General features: G+C 59.1%; 1 protein-coding gene across 1 annotated transcript; it reads right to left on the reverse strand.

Moving 5' to 3' along the window:
• Positions 1–2,601: 2,601 nt before the first annotated feature.
• On the reverse strand, positions 2,602–13,684 carry UNC93B1 (unc-93 homolog B1, TLR signaling regulator). The gene is made up of 11 exons (XM_026483034.4): positions 13,511–13,684; positions 13,143–13,284; positions 12,517–12,670; positions 9,597–9,758; positions 9,253–9,385; positions 8,830–8,923; positions 8,166–8,290; positions 7,451–7,633; positions 6,698–6,971; positions 4,737–4,855; positions 2,602–3,992 (listed from the first exon to the last, which is right to left on the reverse strand). The coding sequence occupies exons 1-11, from the start codon at positions 13,601–13,603 to the stop codon at positions 3,669–3,671; spliced, it is 1,803 nt and encodes a 600-aa protein (XP_026338819.1). The 5' UTR covers positions 13,604–13,684; the 3' UTR covers positions 2,602–3,668.
• Positions 13,685–13,990: the final 306 nt, after the last annotated feature.

The raw sequence follows: 13,990 nt of genomic DNA on the forward strand, positions 1-13,990 counted from the left end.
TTACATCGTATTCCAGATTCTTTTCCTTCCAAAACCAGCTTTACTATATAATACGCATACCCTAAAATTCATCCTTGTCTGTAGGACCCAGTGGCTTTCAGTGTATTCCTAGAATTGCGCCATCACCACCGTCTACCTTTAGAACATTTCCGTCAATCCAGAGAGAAACCCCAGACCCATCAGCAGTCACTCATTCCCCACCCCCCGCCCCAGCCCCTGGCACCCATAAATCTGCTGTCTCCAGGGACTTGCCTCTCCTGGACCTTTCACATAGATGGGACCCTATACTATGTGGCCCTTTGTGTCCAGTTTCTTCCACTGAGCAGAGTGGTTCCCAGCTTCGTTCATGCCGTAGCTTTGCAGGTCCCTTTCACACCACCAAAGCTCCAGCCTGCCCGAGGGACACCCCCCCCAGCTCAGGTCCCCCCCGCCGGAACCAAAGCAAAGCTCCAACGCTGCCCCTGCTGCTCATTCTTGTTTCATTCTAGACCCACTGAGCCTCTTCTTTGGGGAATCCTTTTACTGTTTACTATGTGATAAATACATTTTATGCTGTGTCCATGCACGCATGCATGAGTGCGGGGAAGGACAGAGGGAGCGTGAGAATCTCAAGCAGACTCCCCGCTGAGCATGGAGCCTGACGCGGGGCTCGATCTCACAACCCTGAGATCATGACCTGAGTAGAAATCCAGAGGCGGGCGCTTAACCGACTGAGCCACCCAGGCGCCCCAAGCCATTACTACTTTTTAATGTTAATTTCTCAACTTTAGGGCTCCTAGACCATACAGATGGGGAGCCCCCTTTGTAGGCACTCCCAACTTTTCTAAAGCATGCCTGAAAATGCAAAACTCTCAACGGAAACTTTTTTCCCACCCAGAGCCCGAAGTTCCTTACATCTTTCTGTGTCCGTGGGTGGAATTTCTTCTATCCCTTTCCCTAAAAGGGTTGCTTCTTGATGGTCCCAGCTTTCTGCGTGGCCTTAATACCAATCCCCTGCCCGGTAAGGGTGGCAGCCCTCAGCGTGTGGCCCGTGGTATCAGAGCCCAGCCCCTCCCACCCGGGCGGCCACAGCTCCAGCGTCTCTTCTCCCTGATCTGGGTTCCAATTCTTCTTCAGTTGGGGCCCTGGAGAACTTTGCTTACTTTCTCAAGAGCTCAGCTACATATTTAAAAAGAAGCTTATTTCTTATCTAGCCTCCCCAGGTGTTTCCAAGGAGAATTTCAGGCTGTCTAAGCTGCTGCTGAGAAGTGAAAGATCATTCAGATCTTAGACTGTAGATTCTTGGAGTCATTTAATTTAAAAATCTTCCTGGGGCACCTGGGGGGCTCAGTTGGTTAAGTGCCTTTTTCAGCTCAGGGCATGATCTCAGGGTCGTGGGTTCGAGCCCTGTGTCCGGGTTTGCACTCAGCAGGGAGTCTGTTTGCGGATTTCCTCTCCCTCTCCCTCTGCCCCTCGCCCGACTTGTGCGCGCGCGCGCACACACACACACACACACACACACACACACTCTTTCTCTCAAATAAATAAATCTTTTTTAAACATAAAAAAATAAAAAACAAAAATCTTCCTGGTGCAGAGTGACAAAATCACAGAGCCACTTTCGGTGCAATGACGGTGGTCAGGGTCAAAGCAATGATGGCCCCGACACAGAGTCTGATCTTCCTTCCACTCAGGGGTCCATAAACTGTGCCCAGTCACTTTATCCAGAGGCAACAGAGACAAGGGGACATGATACCAATGTCGTATCTTACAACCAGACCTGGAGCTGCCATGGGGCTGGGCGTTCACATGTCACGGCTCCATTAGCCTAGCCCCAAAAGGGCCAGCCTGCGGGGTTTACTGCCGGGGGCAGCCCGTCCTGCACTGTGTGTGGCTGGTCAGGGGTGTGGCCTGTTACGTGTGTGAACCACACAGGCAGTGCCTGTAAAGTGTGTCTGCGTGTAGCCTTCATGGGCTGCCTGACATTCGCTGTCTGACACGTTCGCGTGTGTGTTGCCTGTCATGGGTCCATTGTGGGTCTTGCCCACGTGCCGGGAGCAGCAAGGGGGGTGTGAAGTGTTCTAATGGGGAACTCACCTGCCACGAGGAGCGTCATCAGAAACCACGCTCCCCTCCCAAGTGGCTGCTCCACGTTCCTGGGCCACTTTCCCATCTGTTCAACATCAGAGTCTTTGTCTAGTATCCAGATGGATGTTGGAAATGACTCTGGACTGTGACAAACTGTAGACATTCCTGCCCCGTCTCCACCTTGCCCGGCACACCCAGGGGTCCACACTCCTCTGAACAGCGCCCAGTCCTGCATTCAGAGGCTTATTACCCAAGTGTCTGATTGCCCAGCTCTGAAAGGAGTTTAGCTGGAATCCTGCCAGGAGGATGTGGTCACATCGGCTGCCAGAGAACTTTCCTTTCCACACAGATGCTGATGGAAGGGCAGTGCTGGCGTCCCCCGCCCCCACAGGTCACACGACTCGACCCTTTCTGACAGTGAAAGTCTGAGTGTAAGGCAGGAAGCTTTGGATTCTTCACCTGCCTGAGCCTGCAGGCCACCTGGTAGGGAGGCTGGGGGACGCAACCTGCGACCCTGGCTATAGCCGTTGCCTTCCCTGTCCTCCATGACCGCAGGACCCCAGAATCTGCCAAAGACAACCTCGTAACTAGCTTATGGTGGTTTTCAGAAGAGCTGGGAGTGGGGGGTGGGGAGCTCCCTTCTCAGGAGTCACAGGCCATAGATTTCACCTTCCCTAGTACTGGGCCCAGAAAGAATGCAGCCGGTCCTCTGGGCAAGGGGTACCCCAGGGGCCAGTGAGGGACTCACTATAGGTATACAATGGCTGACGTCCGTTGAGAGTCTTCTCTGTGCCAGCCCTGCGCTAACCCAGCGGGTGCCCAACATTCTCGGCTCCTGGCGCCCCTGGTGCCTCAGTAATTCTCCACAGCGCTCCTTGGCCAAAAGAAATGCGGAACAGGTAGACTCCTCACACCCTCCGCTCTGGCCCCTGCAGGCCAACCCAGGCGCTTCCCCGTTCCGGGTGGATGGGTGGGACTGGCGAAAACAAGCAGGGGTGGGAGAGGCGGGCTTCCAGGAGGAAGGACAGCCCAATGGGCGGGGCGACCCTCCCCCTCAGCGGGGGTCCAGGGGTCAGACATCAGTGGCCAAGCGGGCACACATCCGGGGCGCTCTCCTTACCCCCACAGCCTGACACTTCCCAGTCGGGACAATACAAAACCTCTTTATTTCTCATTTTCTATAAAAAGTCGTGCCTCTTGACGGACGGCGGGGATAGGATGTGCGAGGCGTGCGACACACCCTGCCGAGGCCCGTGGCCAGGAGCAGCGCCGGGCGGGACTGGGGGACCGGCTGCGGCAGGAGGACCCCGTCCCTTCTCGGACCTGGGGAGGGGCCGCGGGGGTGAGCGGGGGGAGTCGGCTGTGCTGCCTCTCCAACCCTAGGCCTGGCCCAGGGGTCTTAAAGCTCCTCACCGCGCAGGGCCGCTGCGGGGCGGTCCCACGTGGCACATGGCCCGGGGCTCCGGGACGATCCTGAACCTGCGGTTCGGGGAGGAGGTCCTTCCTGAAGGTGGCGCAGTCACAGCCCCCCCCCCCCCCCGCCCCCGGCCCCCGAGCTGAGATGCGGTAAACCGAGGCCGGCGAGCAGGCTGGGCCCCTCACTACTCCTCAGGCCCGTCGCCTCCCAGGGCCTGTTCGTAGGGGCAGGGCCGGCGGGAGAGGCCGGCTGGCTCCGGGCCCGGCCGGAGCCCCGCGGGCGGTGCCTCCTCCTCCACGCCGTCCCCCGGGCCGCCGCCGCCGTGCTCGCCCTCTGCGTCGCTCTCGTCCGAGTTGTCCTCCTCCAGGTAGCGGTAGCCGCGCACTTTGTGTTGCGGCCGCGGGATGCGGGGCTGGCGCGGGACCGCGCCCCGCTGCAGCTTTCGCTCCATCCACAGGTACGAGGCGGCGGCCCCCACCAGCGTCAGCAGCAGCACCGCCAGCTTGGCCTGCGCGCACAGACAGGAATGCAGGGGACCCGCGGGCCACCGAGCCCTCGCCTTTCCGGGCCACCCCTCGCGGGACAGGCCCACTCGCGTCCTGCATCTCCTGGCGCGGCTCCTCCTCTGTCCCGACACCTCAGCTTCCTCCGCACCCTCCCGCGGACAAGGCTCAAAGCCCAGCTGTGCTCTTTACGGGGCCAAGACCACTGTGTCCCTCACGCGCAGGCACCGTAAGAAATGCCTCTCCGAGGATTTTGACCATAACCCACAGCCAAATACAATTCCCCATCATAACAGTACACACACACATATAAGCACCGTATTCGGCTCTCTTCTATTCTATTTCACTTTTTCAAATGTTGGCGAGACCTGCTGAACGGACCCACCGGTAGGTGGGAGCAGAGAATGAGGAAGCCCGCCCCCTGCAGGCCAGAATGACGCTCTGCATCCAGCTCCGAGCTGACGCCTGGTGAACAGGTCAGCCCGCGACCGGCAAGGTGGCTGGGAGGACCCACTAGGACAGAGAAAACCTGAACCCCTTCAGAGATGGGCAAACTGAGGACCGTGGGAAGTGAGGCACCAAGCGGGTCCTGGGTTTGGGGCCACTCAGTGGGCGTGACCTAGGACCCAGCCCTTGGGGAGTGGTGCCCTTGGGGGCTGTGAGGCTACAGTGGGCGCTCAGAGAGTATCTGTGGCCTGGGGGCTGGCCCGACGCCGCCGAGACCCTCCTCCCACCACGCTCAGGCTCACCTTCATGGGCAGGCTGGAGCCCAGGTACACAACGAAGATGGCCACCGCCTGCCACCAGTGGTAGATGGTGAAGATGAAGTCTTGCCTTTCTTTGTCCTCATACAGGATCCCCAGGAGCGCTGCAGGTGGGCAGGACAGTGTCATCATCGGGGGCGCAGTGGCTGATCTCCCACCTGGGCCCCGCCCTAGGCCCAGCGTTGGGCGGGTCTCCTCCCTTGGCTTGGAGCTCCTAGAAAGCCTTTGTGAACAGGTCCTCGCCTGCCCCCTGGTGGACGCCCAGCTTATTAGGCCACCTGGGGAGCTGAGCAGAGGCAGGAACAGGAAAGGGGGAGTACAGTTGGGCCTCACTCTAGAGCACATGTGTGGCCACAAAAGTGGAAAGCTCTATGTGCAGTCATCTCCTGTCCTCTCTGGGACCGCGGGTGCATAATGCCAGGCCTTCGGGGGCTGTCTCTCCTCACCCCGGGCTCAGGGAGGGCAAACTGCCTAGAGCAACAAACTTGCTGCAAATCAGACCTGAAGTTGGGAGGTTTGTACTATTTCTCAAGGAATCCTCCCTGGAGTGGGAAGAAAGAGTGGACAGGGAGTCAGGAGATGCAGGTTTTCCTTTCAGGACTGTAAAGTGCAGAGAATTTGCACGGAGATGAGGATTCAAATGTTGGCTCTAGGAATGACTCAGGGTAAGTTAACTCCATGGCCACTTTTCCTGCCTGTAAAATGAGACGACATGTATTATATGTTGTGTTCTGAGGTTTTAATGTGAGAAAGGTCGCACAGCACCTGGCAAATTGCACCATCACCATCACTCAGGACATTAACATCCCTGCCCCAAGGCCTTGCAGTGTGACTGTGTCCCACGGGGCTGCTGGAAAGGGACACGGAGCCCCCAGGGTTCACAAGGAGGCGGGAAAAAGCAGAGCTGGGCAGGCAGAAGGGGATGCCAGGTCCAGGCCCAAGTCCAGACTTGTCGTGGACCCGAGCTACCCCGGCTGGATGCTACCCAGAGCTGGCTGCCTCGAGCAGTGGCCAAGAGAGTGTGGCCCAGAGTGTGGGGCTCCATGCCCGATGACAAGTACAGATGGCTGACTCTCTGATGGGGGGGGGGGTGTGCACGGGTCTCCTGAGCCAGCCCCTGGCCTATCCACAGCAGGTGTGCCCTCCAACACATCACACCTCCAGGGCTGACGTTCAAACTGTTAACAGCACTGGCCCATCAGAACAGACGCTGATGTGGGAGCCCATAGACCGGCTGTGTGTCACTGGCATATGCCCACCTGTGGGCCGCCAAACTCTGACCCACCCTTTCTTTTCTGCAAACAGGGCTGGCTCCACTTCCCAATGCCCCTACCCCAGCAGCCCAAACTCAGGGTGTGCACCCTGCCGCTCTGCAGACTGGGGCTGGGGCTTCATGCCTGCTCCCAGGAGTGTGGCCCTAACTGCTCCTGAACCCTGGAGTGTGGACAGGGCCACCTGCTGCTTCCCATGCTCCCCAGAGTGCAGACTGGCTGGCAATCTGCTCCCAGTGTCATGAAAACTATGCCAAGGTAGGCCCTGTCCTTTGGTATGAAAGCAAAGTACCCCCAATGTGTTTTTCCTGCTGTCCCTCAGGGGTGCCCACAGAGCGCCATATCTACTCCATGGAGCCACAAGACCTCACGCTAACCCCCCAGTGTCCACAGGGCCCCAAGCCTACCCCGGGGTGTCCAAAGGATGTCCATGGCATGCAACTCCCATACCTGCCCCTGGTGTGTCCACAGCCCCCCCTCCATCTGTCCCTGCAGTCCACAGACTTCCTTCCACTCCTGGAGTGTCCACAGGGATCCCCACCTACCTCCACTGTAACAGACCCCCAGGGTACTCATGGGATCCCATGTCTGTCCCTGGGATGTCTGTGCTCCTCCCCAATCACCTGAGGTAGCCACAGGGTCCCTTGTCAGCCCAGTGCCCACAGCTATACTCACTGCTGAGCCCGGTCTTATTGAGGCCGCTGCCCACACCCCAGAGGACAGCTGCAACACAGAGGATCCACATGTGTTGCAGGCCCCGAGGTGCGGGGGCCCAGAAGAAGAGGCCGAGGGTGAGCAGCAGGTGCAGCCCGGCCCCAGCCACCAGGGGCGCCGGGCGCGGCAGCCACAGCCCCAGCAGGCCTAGGACCGAGGAGGCCGACGCGCCCAGGCTGTAAGCCACGAGGAGGTAGGCCAGGCGTTCCAGCCCCACCGAGCACACACCATAGCCCTGCCAGGGGGACAAGGCTGAGTGTTAGAGGTCAGCTGGCCCAGGCTCTGGCCGTCCCCACGCGAGGGCTTTAGGCCATACCCTGTCCTCTCTGGGCCACCTCAGGGCTAACTCCCTCCAAGGTTCAAGGGAAGGTTCTGAGGGCGCAGAGAGGAGAAAAGGCTTGGATAGTGTCTCCAGACAACAAGGCTGCACCCCGCATGGAACCACGCTTTATGGGCGTTATACCAGCTCAACAGTGTAACGCCTCTGGGAGTAAGCATCCCTGCTGGAATCACTTCACAGATAAGTAAACTGAGGCCCAGAGAGCTTAAAATAATTTGCCTAAGACAGAGGGGGAATGGGGGAAGCCAGGGAAGAGAAGAAAGAGGGAGGGAGTATCTGGGACACACTCAAAACTTATTCATCTTTTATCCGAACTACAAATTTCACCGGAAGTCTTGTATTTTATCTGGGAAGGCTATGCAGCCTGCGCTTACCAGGGCGAGACCAGTGCAGGCAAAGAGCACCTCGAAGCCGCTGTAGATGAAGAAGGGCACGAGGTGCCGCAGGCGGAAGTCGCGCACGTGCTTGAAGGGCAGCTGGAAGATGTTGCCCCAGCCCACGCTGCGCAGGTCGATCTCCTCAGTCGGCCGGTAGGCGGCGCCGCACAGGCCCAGCACCTGCGGACCGCAAGCTGAGTCGGTGGGCTTGGGCAGGAGAGGCAGGGGCAGGGGGCAGGGGGCAGGGCGGCCGGGCCCCCTGGGCCCTGGTCCCGCCCCAGACATACCCACAGCCCTGGGCCCTGCCTCCCAGCCCCGGGCCCCGCCCCCAGACGCACTCACAGATCTCGGCCTGGATTCCCAGCTCCGCCTCCAGGAGGAGGCCACGCCCCCCAAAACCTTAGTTTTGCTTCTCCGTTCCGCCCCCAGCCCCGTCCTCTCACACCCTGTCTCCAGCTACACCCTGGCCCAGGCTTGGTTCCCTTCCCCTTGGCCTCTGGGATTCCAACTCCAGGTTCAGTCCCGAGCCCCTAGCCTGGCTTCTAGGTTCAGGCCCCCTCCGCAAGGACTCAGCCCTGGCTCCCAGCTCAGACCAGGACTCCAAGCCATAACCTTGCCCAGGCTGCCAGCAATGCGCCCAGATCGCACCCCTTTCTACCTGCCTCGATCCCCAGACTTCATTGACTCCGCCCCACCCCATCCCGGGCCGCACCAGCAGCATGGCCAGGAAGGCCACCGCCATGAGCACACTCTCCACCACAATGAGGTTTCCACTCCGTGGTAACGTCCGCAGAACGGTCTTGTTGAAGCCAATAAGGATACCCTGGCTGTTAGTACCTGGAGAGAGGCGGGTGGGGGACAGGGAGCAGAGCATACTGTAAACTCAACCACAAAGAAATGCAGCAGGGCTGGGGGGTGGAGGGGAGGGTTAGAGGTGATGGGTGAGGGCAGTGCTCCAAAAGGCAGGGTTCATTTGGGGAGGTGAGGGCCACTGGGGCTGGACGAGCCCCAAAAAGAGAAGTGCTTCCCCCGCCCTTGCTGCTCTAGTGCCTGGAGGGTAAATGGGGGGGGGCAGTCCATCCCCAAACCCCATACATTCTCCCTGCAGTGACTGAGCTCTGACGGTATGCGTGGCCCTGAGAGATATGCCCCAGAAGCCTCAGCCCAGATGGCATCTCTTCCAGGCAGCCTTCCCTGATGCACCCTGTCCCCACGAGGCTGGGTCTGATGTCCTAACTGCATACTCCTACAGGGCCCTATGCCTTGCCCACTAGGCTCTCAGCCCTCTCTGGGCACTCTCAAGAGCTCAGTGTCCACTGGATGACTCAATGGGGGAGGTGAGCAGGCCTTGGGGACCCCATCCCATGAGGACTAACCGCAGCTCTGCACGCTGAAGAGTGTGTGGTTCAGGTCATACAGGTAGTGGTTCAGGAAGTAGATCATGGGCAGCTGGGCACAGGCGAAGCTTAGCTGTGGGCAGGAAGGCAGCTTGGGCCAGGCTCAGAACCAGGCAGGGGGCACAGGCATGATCTGGAAGGGGTCTGGGCACAGCCTTGGCAGAACACGAGCCCTCCCACCTCTGGGGGCAGCCTCGTGGCAGGAAGGAATGCCCAGTGCAGAAGGACTTTCTCCTGCACAGGGAGGGGATGAGGTCTCAGTCGCTAGAGGTAAGTAAGCAGAGGTTGGGCTCAAGAAAGGGCAGTGGGACTAGAGGGATGAAAAGACTGTGGGATGGGCTCCAATGTACGGGTTCTGGGCCTGGAATACCCTCTCCCAATGGCCCCATAGGTGGTACTCACATGGAAGAAGCTATAGAAGATAGCTTGGAAGACCAGGAGATATGGCGCATGGGAGCCCCGTGGTGGGCGTTGCTGGGGGCCCTGCTCATCCCGCTCCTTATAGTGGGAGTATTCGTAGTACTTCTGAGCCATCCTGGACCACAAAGGAGAGAAAGCTTACCCCAGTCCGACCTCTACCAGATGTCTCTGCTTCCTGCACCCAGGGCTATGGGCTACGTCTCACGGCCGGGGAAACAGGCCCGAAAGGCAGAAAGCGCTGCCCAAGTTCCCCCGGCTAAGGTTGGCAATGGAGCAGAGACTCAGCCAGGTCTCCAGCCTCCCGCCCTGACGCCCACCAGGCTCACCTGGTGATGTAGTTGCCCATGGAGGCCCAAAGAGGCACGATGGCCATGCCCAGGGCCACGGCGGAGGGCACAAGTGTGTAGTAGCGCTCCCAGTAGTTGGTGGAAACGAAGAGGGCATAGATGCCCACAGCCAGGAACATCATCCACTTGGTGCCAAAAAACCTGCGGGCAGTGGGAAGACGCTGGCACCACGGGCCTACCCAGACTCCCGTGGCCGTGACAGGGTGCCACGGCGCCAGGGCCCAGCTCGGGACGCAGTGTGAGGTGGCGAGCAATGCCTGGCCTTGGAGTCGGGGGCTCTAAGATGCAGAAGCAGAGATACGGACTTGCTGGTGGTCGCAGGGGAGCCCTGTGTCCACACACCTGTTTTCACAGCTTCATGTGGGCACAGAGCCCAAACCACAAGCCTCTCGTGGCCACTGCAAGGATGGAGGGAGAAGAGGGAGGGAGGAGTAACGAGTCCGTGGTCTATGGGCACATCCTGCCCTCCTTTGTGTTCTGGGCTGACTGGCCAATCCCCCTTCTCCGTCCAGTCTCATGTGCTGTGCCTTCAGGGTGCCCAGGAACACAACCCAAACCTGGGCAAGGAAACGAGGACCGGGGAGGGGTCAGAGGCAGGGCCAGTATCGCTTCCTTCCTGCCCACTGCTCTCGCAGTCCCACTGTGCTAATCTGGGAAGTTTCTTCCCCACTGGCTCCTAGGACAACAGCCTTGCTGACTCTGAGAAAATGTCGCACTGTGTTTAAAGGTGGTTGCCCGGGATGCCTGGGTGGCTCAGTCGGTGAAGCAGCTGCCTTTGGCTCAGGTCATGAACCCAGGGTCCTGGGATCGAGTCCTGCATCGGGCTCCTTGTTCAGGAGGGAGCCTGCTTCTCCCTCTGTCTGCCACTCGCCCTGCTTGTGCTCTCTCTCTGAGAAATAAATAAAATCTTTTTTTTTTAAAGTATCCCCCCAAAAAAGAAATAAAATAAAGGTGATCAAGCAGTGGCAGGATAAGGACTCCTTCGGGGTGTGAAGGTTCGTCAGGCTAACAACCACTACCAGGAACTCTGGGGTGTTTTGAGTATTTGTACTTATTAGTTCTTTTCTTTGCCTTGGTTTCCAGGAAGCTCAAAGCCAGATGAACCTAATTTTCCGATACACTTACTTTCTCTTCTATTACAGGGCCCTGGTTCTTTCATTATCCATATTTTGCCATGTAATAAATAGACGGGCAGCCCACTCTGATCTGTTTGGGGGGAGGGCAAGTCACAAAAAATGTACTGTACATTTTGATGGAGTAAACGAGCAAAAAGTAAAAATACTAACACTCATTGCTGGCGAGACTGTGGTTTAAAAAACGATGCACACGGCCCGTGGTCATGCAGACTGGCACAGCCCCTGAGAAAATCAGCCCCGTAGTTTGGGCAAGGAGCAAACTCGGGGTGGGGGACTCAAACTTTCAGACTGCCGGGTGCTGCCTGCGGGACCTGGGCAAGCTGCTGAATGTCTCCGCTTCTCTGTGTCTATTAGAGCACCTGCCTCGGACTGCAGGGAATGAGGGGGCATTTACAAAGTGCCCGGCACATGGGAAACAAAAAAGGAGTTAGCTGTTATTATCCATAGTGATATGTTTCAAGAGCCAGAAAGCCTTTCATAGACCTCTACTCTACTAAGGCCACTGCTAGACATTTATCATAGCAATTTTTTTTTTTTTTTTAATTTTAAGAAGGAAAGAGCTAGGGGCACCTGGGTGGCTCAGTCGGTTAAGCGTCTGATTTCGGCACAGGTCATGAGCTCAGGGTCCTGGGTTCGAGCCCCGCGTCCCGCTGGGCACTTAGTGGGGGGTCTGCTTCTCCCTGCCCCTCCCTCTACCTCTCCCCGTGCTCGTGCTCTTTCTCTCTCTCAAATAAATAAAATCTTTAAAAGAAAAAAAAGGGGGGGGAGAGCTACAAGCACAAAGTGAATGTGCAGAAAGGAGAGGGGCTGAATGTCCAACTCTGAGGCACGGCTGGGTGCCCCCATCTCTGCAGAAATGCGACCCTCATAAAGTCCTCAGTGTGAAGACTGAGGAGCAGGCCAAGAGGTGCGCAGTGAAAGGAAAGAATGGAAAAGTGAACATGGCACATGCTCAGGTGACCAGGACATAAACGTTACCCATCCGTGCTGGGGAACAACAAACAGCTGATTTACTGGCGGGCGTAGGAAGGATTTTCTTTTTTCTGATTTCAGTTATGATTCTAATGTTGTTTGTACAATTATGTTAAAGGAGTTTTGGGTTTTGGGGTTTGGAGGGGTTTTTGTTTGTTTGTTTCTTGTTTGTTTGTTTTTTGGTTTAAGATAGAGGAACTAAAACCCATCTAACTTGTCTGCTAGTCTCTGGGTCTCATCTGAGCAGAGACCTACCTCCTGGTGGGGAGGGTACCTGTGGAGGGGAGTTTTGCCCCAGCCAGGAGGCTGGACCAGATGCCTCCAAGGCTCGGGTCCAGGGTAAACCCTCTGGGGCACCTACCCAGCCATGCCTTTTCAGTGAGAAATGTCCCTCAACACCGACACTGACACAGACAGCTGATCAGGCCAGGCTTGATGCCTGGGCCTTGTTGGCTGATGAGATTCTCTCCAGAGATTCCACGGCCCTGATCCCAAAGTGACCAAAGGCCACATGCTGTAACTCCAAGCCATGGAGGAGGGCACAAAGGCAATGCCATGTGAGGCAAGCTGAGGGAAGGAACGGGAGTGAATTTCTGTTGTGTCAAATGTGCCCTCAGGTGAAGCTCCTGCTTCCTTCCCCAAACCCGGGTTCTACCCTTCTCTCTCACCCCTCCAGGCAGGCAAGGCTTCTCCCCAGCTCCCTGCCCCAAGAACACCCTGGGCCAAGAGCCCTTGCATCCCTGCAACATCTGAGCGACGGCCCAGCCCTGCTGGGGACAGCAGCACCGCACCTGATGAGCACAGGTGTGTAGAGCAAAGCGGCGATGGGCGTCACGTTGATGCCCATCAGCATCTTGCTGTCGATGTCGGGCAGCCCCATGTTGCCATACTTCACCTCGCGGTAGGTCTCATCATAGTGCAGGATCAGCTGCATCTGCAGGAGGCCTGGGGATAGGGAGCAGGCATGACGGGGGCAGCCTAACTCTGGCGGCGACAGAACGGAGCCTGGCACACGAGCTTGAAGGGAGTCCCGGATTCCAGTGCCCTTGAGGACAGAGAGGGCTGCCCGGAATGGGCCAAGCGTCCCGACAGCCAGCGGCAGCGCCAGTCACGTGAATCCAGAGCCCCTCCCCGCCACGTGCTGCGCTCCAGATCTGGGAGGCCGCGCACCTGCCCAGGGCGCCCAGTCCTGCCCACACGCTCACGAAGGCTCTGGCTGGGAACCAGGAACGCTGCACAGGGACCGCCCTCCGGGCGCTGGGGCCACAGCTGCAGCTGCGAGGCGGCATTTGGGGAAGTGAAAGAGGAAGGGAGGCCAAGTGGCTCCTAAGGTTTCTCCTTCTCGGACCGGGGCCGGGAAGGGAGGCCGGGGCGGGAAGCCGAGGGTTCTAGCGCGCGAGCCCGCGGGGCCGCCTACCCAGGTAGACGCCGTAGGTGAGCATGGCTCCCGCGCTGGCCGCCAGCACGTTCTTGAGCACGCCCAGGCGCTTGCGGCGGTAGTAGCGGCGCTCCTCCTCCTCCTCGTTGTAGTTGGGGTACGCGCCCACCAGTTCGTCCAGCTGCGGGGCACGCACGGCGCTCACACCAGGGCAGGCGGCCCGGGGGCGGCCTCGCACCCGCACCAGGAAGGCCCCGGGTCCCCCCCGCCCCGTACCCGCTGCCCGGCTCCCCGCGCTCCCGCGCTCCCCCCCTCCGGCCCACCCCGCGGGCGGCATCACACCCCCACCCGCGAGGCCCCCCGCGCTCCGGGTCCTCGCCCCCCGTCACAGAGCCGTCCCCGCTCACCGGAGCCCCGGGCCCGTCGGGGACCCCGAGCCGGTCCTCATCTCCCTGCGGCCCGGTCCCCGCCACCCGGTAGAGCGGCGGCACCGCCTCCATAGCCCAACCCGGCCGGATCCCTGGCGGCGGCCGCCCCGGGTGTGAGCAGCAAGCCCGGCACTTCCTCCCGGCGGCTCGGACCTGCCCCCGCCCCGCCCGCCCCGCGGGCAGCCTCCTCGAGAGGGGCGTGTCTGGGGGGGGGTCGGGCGCGCGGGGGGGGGGCGTGGCCGGGTGTGGGGGTGGCTAGGACCCGGCCTCAGGGAAGTGAGCTGTGGGTTCGAATCTTTGCGCAGCCGCTTCCTGACTTGGCTACTTTGGGAATTCACTCCACTTCTCTGGGCCTCAGCTTTCTCACTCAGCACTGCTTGCCAGGGTTGTTACCGGATTACTAAATGAATGCAGAGCCTTAGAAAAGTGCCAGGCCCTCAATAGGCTCCCCTCGGTGCT

Source organism: Ursus arctos, unplaced genomic scaffold, assembly GCF_023065955.2.
Source record: "Ursus arctos isolate Adak ecotype North America unplaced genomic scaffold, UrsArc2.0 scaffold_23, whole genome shotgun sequence".
Classification (NCBI taxonomy): Eukaryota; Metazoa; Chordata; class Mammalia; order Carnivora; family Ursidae; genus Ursus; species Ursus arctos.